At 39.7% G+C, this 7,151-nt stretch overlaps 1 protein-coding gene across 1 annotated transcript; it reads right to left on the reverse strand.

Annotated features, from left to right (window-relative positions):
• Nucleotides 1–780: 780 nt before the first annotated feature.
• LOC147332003 (uncharacterized) lies at nt 781–5,345 on the reverse strand. Its single transcript, XM_086290543.1, has 6 exons — nt 5,322–5,345; nt 4,243–4,519; nt 3,827–3,996; nt 2,310–2,453; nt 2,047–2,212; nt 781–1,941 (listed from the first exon to the last, which is right to left on the reverse strand). The coding sequence occupies exons 2-6, from the start codon at nt 4,499–4,501 to the stop codon at nt 1,745–1,747; spliced, it is 936 nt and encodes a 311-aa protein (XP_086146669.1). The 5' UTR covers nt 4,502–4,519; nt 5,322–5,345; the 3' UTR covers nt 781–1,744.
• Nucleotides 5,346–7,151: the final 1,806 nt, after the last annotated feature.

Below are 7,151 nucleotides of genomic sequence, written 5' to 3' on the forward strand. Positions count from 1 at the left end.
CTTTCCTTTTTGGGACACAGGCTGAATTAGGGGGCGGTTTAACTTTGCCTAATTTTCCAGTGTTTGACAGGAAAGCAAACACTCATTTTCAAAGTTATGTTTAAACAGTCATAGTGAAAAAAGTTAGACTTGGCTCTTGGTTTTATCGTTACAGGATCATATAAGCCTGCAAATTTCAACTGTATTTTTGGTAAGTTGGAAAGGCAGATCAGTCCTTGTCACATTTATAGTGGTAAAATAAAAGGACAGTTTAATAATTAATAATAATTAATCCATCATCCACATCAACATAATGAATATGAAATAAAGATGTAAAGAACATAATAACTCCATAATATGGCCCAAGCCTTGAAAAGGACAGCATATTTTAAGATTGGAAAATATTGCTTATTTTTCCCAAAATTACCATGAAATTGCTCGCTATCCAGAATTCATTCACAATATTTACATCTGCTTAAACTTACTTAAATTTACTTACAGTATAATAAACTTTTTACCACCTTATACCAGTGTCACTGCCTTTAAGCTTTTGTAGCTAAATATAATTAGATTGTAGTTTTAAATAAAATACACTGAAATTACATTTAATTACAGGGGACTTAAGCTCTCAGTCTACTTTGATATTTATTATTGTCCGATTTGATACATTTAAAAAAATAATACGTGATTAACGGAAGACTGACATGGACAGGAGCTGTGTAGGGACAGACTCCGAGCTTAAAGACTCAGCAGCTCTCGTTTCATGTGATAAAGAAAATGGTTTTAATGATGGAAGCCTCCTTTCATGTCTTATGGTCATAGTTTAAAGCACAACATCACAGGAAAGCAGCTGCATAGAAACATTGACATTTTGATATGAAAACGCACATTTGCAATTCAGCCCAGCAGCCTGTGTTACAAATATGTGTCTCATATTTGTAACTAAACTGCTGAACCTGCTGACATCTGGGTGGGATGTGATCATTCTTAAACTTGAACTCTGGGTAGATCTTCAGTACACTTTAATACACATGTGCTCACATAAGCACGGCCTGTCTTGGAGCTACCTGCTAAGATAGATGGCTGGTTGGTGTAGAAAGAAAACAGTTCCTGTGTGATTTTTGTTGGTTTTTCTTCTCAATTAGCCATTGCTGCTGCTTTAAACTGCAAGACACCAATTACTTCAATTAGCTTAAAGATAAGGCACACAACTCTGCGGCTGATATACCAAAACAGGAAGGATGTCTTTTGTTCTTTTTTAAGCGACTGACCACTTTAATGTAACAATATTGCAACTTTAAACACTTTTACCAAATGTGCTGTTGAAATGGTAACAAAGTGTTTTTATTTTATTTTTATAAAGCAAATTCAAACTAGACTTCATGTGCATGCAGTAGTCAAGGGGAATCCTGTGAGTGATCACTGTGAGTCATCTGTGTCATGACCCAGCAGCAGGACATTAAGCATGCTCTTCAGTCAGTAATGGGACAATCACGCACAGGCGCACGTATATTGCAATGGAAATAACATCTCATTACCTTCGGAACACGTTTGCTTTGCAAAAAATCTTTAGAAAATAACCTTATCATCATTTGTGAATGACTTTTGGGAGTTTTAATCAAAGATGTCCCTGTAGAGTTCTTCAAGCTAACCAGTCTGCCTTTATTCCCTTCTAAGCATGTTATTACTAAAAGCATATTTTTCAGACTTTTACATTTACAACAGATGTCACCCTGCCCACTTTTACTTTCTTTGCTTCATGGGCTCAGGTTTGAGTGTACATGTCCCCGTAACCACACTGCGTCTCTTGGTGGCGCTGTAGATCAACCCTGCGCTGGAAGCTGAGCTGACAACGGGGGCAGCTGAACGGCCGATAGCTGCTGTGCTTTCGGCTGTGGGTGATGAGGTTGGAGCTTTGGCTGAATCCTTTACCGCACACCTTACACACATGCGGTTTCTCACCTGAGCAGATGAGGGAAAAAAAGGGGGCAGGAGAACTTTTTTTTTTTTTTTCAGAGCTGGAGCATTTAAGAGCAAGGTTTAAATCAAACTGTTGCGTTCACCCACCTGTGTGTATGAAGGTGTGTTTCTTCATGTCTGACTTCTGGTGGAACCTTTTGCCACAGTACTGGCAGGGGTAGGGTCGAGTGTCTGAGTGGATGAGGAGGTGGGTTGACAAGGTGGACGAACGCTTGAACACCTTTCCGCACACCTTGCAGCCAAAACTACGCTCCTGCACATTTATACACACAAACACACAGCTATTAAGAACCATGTTGATTAGCTTGGTTCAGCTTATTATGAGTCTGAGTATTATCAGGCTACTGTACCTTAGCTCTACCATAGCTGCTGATTGTTCTGAAGCCAAAGGGCATGTGGGAGATGTCTGTGGCCGTGGGGGATGTTGCCAGTGGAGAAGAGAAAACATTACAAACCTGTAGACCACCTCCTGGTATTAAGACTTCTGAAAGGGACTGTGGGAGGCAGACAATGAAGAAGAATACTAGTGAGAAGCTATTTAAATAAGGGGAATTTAAACAGCTCATCAGTATGGAAAATTGCTTTGTATCAAAACGCCATTGCCTTGGAAATACGATTGCAACAAGTAATCAGTGTCTAATGTTAGTGTACTGTTGCATTTCATTTGTTCGATCCATAATAAAACAACGAGAGGCACTTGTAAGCAGATTTTGGCACCGAGGGCAGAGCTGGGCTGGCTGCTTCCTTCTCGTCTCCAGTCGTTGGGTTATAACTTATCTCATCTATCTCATTTCCCAAAATGTCAAAGCTTTCACAAAACATGATGAGCTACAGCTGTGCCAATTCTCCAGTGGTGCTCAAACAGTGTGCACAATCATTTAAAAGTGCAATTGTTTTTGTGAGTAACCAAAGTAAATGGCAATATTCCTTGCAGGCTGCATCTGACTGGCGCATGTAGGTTGATGCAATATTGCATGAACTGTTACTTTCAGCTTTCTAAGCATGCTCTGCAAACACTGCACTCACTCTTCGTTTGTTTCCAGACGGCGCCTGTTAAAGCACCTCGATTGTTTAAATTGAATTTCATCTTCAGCAAAACATTTGAATAAAGGTAATAAAAGGTCTTTTCTTAATATTTGGAGAACACGCGGCTTAGGCGTCAGCCAGCTTTGCATTAATTATCTATTATAATAAACCTTTTGTATTTGCGATGCTGCTAGAAATCACAATAAATAGTTAAAACTTGTGAACACATACCGCTGTTATAAGCAAATGTGTCATCTGTTCAATAATAAGATGTGCCAAAAATACATTTGTCATATTTAGAAATTATTATAAAGATCCTCAAATATTCCGTATCATTCTGTCCAGGAGGGCATTAGCAAATATTTCCAGCTCACACAAACAGGGTCAACAACAAAATCCTGTTTTGTTTTGTTTTTTAATCTTTTATGTCTTTTTATAGACTATTGAAATCAGTGTGAGCTCAAAAATCCAACATCAGCTCCAGTTAGGAAACAGGACAGCTGATTACAAATGATGTTCAATTTAAACAGCATAAACGTTTTTTAGACTGTCATCGATGCTGATTCAAAAAGCAGAGAGATTTTTCTGGATATGAGCTTCCAACTTAGCATACAGCTTATGATCGTATACGAACGCGTGCATTCTAAATGCAAACAAAACCTTCTTATCAATAAAGTTTTAGAGAGATCAGGACTCATTTCAAATTCCTCCTCATGAGAACGCACAGACAGATGAAGCGGTTCAGAGTATTCTCTCCACTTGTGATTTCTTTTTCTCTGTGACACTGATAAGAACATCAACAGCAAAGACTAATAATTCTCACAACCCACAGGCCTCCTACCTTCTCGCACAGCGGGCAATCACTGACGGGGGATTTGAGGTCAGTGTGCGATGTGTGGTTGACTAACATGAAGACCAGTCTCTCCAGCTCTCGCTCTCTCTCAGATGCTTGGTGTCTGTCTGCCAACCACGGCGAGACCAGCAGAGGAGCGTTTATTTTCTCCAAGGGGGCTTTTTTTTAAGAATGAGAATACAAATGTCATTAGTTCATTGATGTGTGAATCATTCTGAACCATTTTTGCATTTCTTTTTGTGGCTTTGAGTACAAGAAAAACAAAGAACTTTGGTGTAACCGGAATCCGTTTGGTATTGTTTTAAATAACAAGCCACATTGACACACATTGCGTATTTACTGTGGTAGTATTTCAAGCTCAGGTATACACAGACATACACAAACAATGCTAGAAATATTCATACCTGAAGGCCAACGGTCCTGCGTGGGGTCACTGTGAGATCGGACCGCCACCCGACTCCACGGCAAGTAGGCTTCGGCCGCAAAATCTTTGACCCCATAGATGGGGGACGAAGGCTGCGCAGCATCTTCAGGACGTCTGCCGTCCTTTCCAGCCACTGGCACCTCAGCATCTCTCTGGGATAGGCACTGCTGTCTAAAGGCATCCTTAGACGGGCTGAGGAGGTGAGTCCTTTTACTCTTGACGAGGAACGATCTTGGCATGGCAGAGTGTCGACTGAACTGATGGGAGGCAAAAAAAAATCATGTATCAGAAAGCTGCAGGAGTCTGATAAGCCAACTCTTTCATGTCACTTTTAGAGCCTCGTGCACTTAGATGTCGTGCACCTGTACGTGTTCAGTTACAATGCCAAAGCTTGAGGTTTCCTTAAGAAATACAGCCTGCCACCTGCACAAAGCCCTCAGTGAGGATAACCCTGTTGTGGTGTCATACATCTTCTAAACTGACACTTCTGCTACTTTTTATACTTTTATTTGAAGTGCAAACAATATATTTAGATGTTCTCTCTCTTTTTTTAAGAACAATAACAGCAGCGGCGCCATTAAGGATTTTGACCTCGCATGTTGACTCGCACATTTTCAAAATGAAACAAGTGCGTGCACAAAACAACTGATTCATATTGTGACCGACCTTTTTTGTTTTAGTCACCACATAAGGGGCGAATATTTGTAGCTCTGAAATTTAGCATTATAAAATTTCATTTATTTAACAAGGAAGAGAAGATCCTGAAATTGAAAACAGAAAAGACAACTAGGCGAGGCAACAGCATGGATGTAAAACTAGTTTATTTAAACTTGCTAAAAAATGTTGCCTCTAAATCTTCCGCTAGCTTTAGCCTGAGTGACAGTAGGTAACAATATTTTAACCTCGCTATGTACTGAAATAATATCCTGCACAAATGTCACAGTGCACCAGATGATTACTTTTGTCATGTTTTAGGTGCAAATAGAAATGTGGAAAAATATAGCTGAGATTAACTATGACACAGTAACAAGTGGATACCAGATAAATTGCTCTTCTTACCTCTGTATTGCGCAGCTGAAGTGTTTCTTGTGTCCTTGTAGCTGACAACGTCCTCTTTTCACTTTCTCACACCCATCGACTGATGACATGACACAAGGAGATTTGATTTGATTTTGAAAGGCTGCTGAACATTGTTTGACTGGAGGCACGAGGTGGCAAAATGCCCTGACCCGTTCGCATCTATTAGTAAAAAATGAGTTATTTTCACTGTAAGCATCGTTTTATAGGAGTTTTTTGTTTTTGTTGTGTTTTTTTTTTACCCCAATAAAATACAAACCTAAACAAAAATAAATAAATAAATAAAAATGTAAAATTATAAAAGAAAGGGTTGATCAGCTGGTGTCTTGGGGCTATCAGTTAAGTTGTCATGATGCCAAAGTCACGATGAAACCTTATTTAATGTGGGAGAAATTTGCTTGTGTCACTGCTGGATTTAATGACTATATATGTGGGCGTACTTGTAAATACACCAAGCATTCTCTGGAAAGTTTGAATATCTCATTGTTCTCATGTGAACATCTGAACCTTTACTTCTGAGACACTGAGGTAGCAGTTACACAGTAGACCTACCTGTCGTGTGTATGAGCGTGTGGGAGTGTTTTATGTGGTGTCCCCCTATCCCACACAGTTTTAGTTTATATTTTTATTTTTTATTCTTCCCTAAATTATACCTGAACCCATACAGCTAACATTTTCAGCCTTAAAAAACCTTCCATTACATGGTATAATCGTACACTTTATGTGTAATCATATTTTTTTTAAGTAAGCTACACTTTGTAAATGTTTAGAAGGAATTAATCATGTAAATAATTAATAAATTATGTTGTAAATAAAATAAAGGCAAAATAGCTGAGTCACTGTGTCGCTTATTCAACTTCCTTCTTCTTCTTCCAAAGACAAGACGCACCCCCGCCCATCTATACAGTTACCAGAATTAACTAAAATAACCAAAGTAACAAGTTTGAAAAAGGTACTAGAGGCAGTTTATTTTTAAAGCATTGCAAAGGTTAGTTGAAGTACAAGTGAAAAAAGGGTTTTCACATTGTTATCATGCACCAAATCTCTATCTACAGTGGGGCAAAAAAGTATTTAGTCAGCCACCGATTGTGAAAGTTCCCCCACCTAAAATGATGACAGAGGTCAGTAATTTGCACCAGAGGTACACTTCAACTGTGAGAGACAGAATGTGAAAAAAAAAATCCATGAATTCACATGGTAGGATTTGTAAAGAATTTATTCGTAAATCAGGGTGGAAAATAAGTATTTGGTCACCTCAAACAAGGAAAATCTCTGGCTCTCACAGACCTGTAACGTCTTCTGTAAGAAGCTTTTCTGTCCCCCACTCGTTACCTGTATGAATGGCACCTGTTTGAACTCATCATCTGTATAAAAGACACCTGTCCACAGCCTCAAACAGTCAGACTCCAAACTCCGCCATGGCCAAGACCAAAGAGCTTTCGAAGGACACCAGGAAAAGTATTGTAGACCTGCACCAGACTGGGAAGAGTGAATCTACAATAGGCAAGCAGCTTGGTGTGAAAAAATCAACTGTGGGAGCAATCATCAGAAAATGGAAGACATACAAGACCACTGATAATCTCCCTCGATCTGGGGCTCCACGCAAGATCTCATCCCGTGGGGTCAAAATGATCATGAGAACGGTGAGCAAAGATCCCAGAACCACACGGGGGGACCTGGTGAATGACCTGCAGAGAGCTGGGACCAAAGTAACAAAGGTCACCATCAGTAACACTACAACGGCAGGGAATCAAATCCCGCAGTGCCAGACGTGTTCCGCTGCTGAAGCCAGTGCATGTCCAGGCCCGTCTG

This window comes from Aulonocara sp. 'chitande type north' Nkhata Bay, linkage group LG4 (assembly GCF_057382095.1).
Source record: "Aulonocara sp. 'chitande type north' Nkhata Bay isolate Kocher_YH1m ecotype deep benthic linkage group LG4, A_spYH_male_GT1.1, whole genome shotgun sequence".
Lineage (NCBI taxonomy): Eukaryota > Metazoa > Chordata > Actinopteri > Cichliformes > Cichlidae > Aulonocara > Aulonocara sp. 'chitande type north' Nkhata Bay.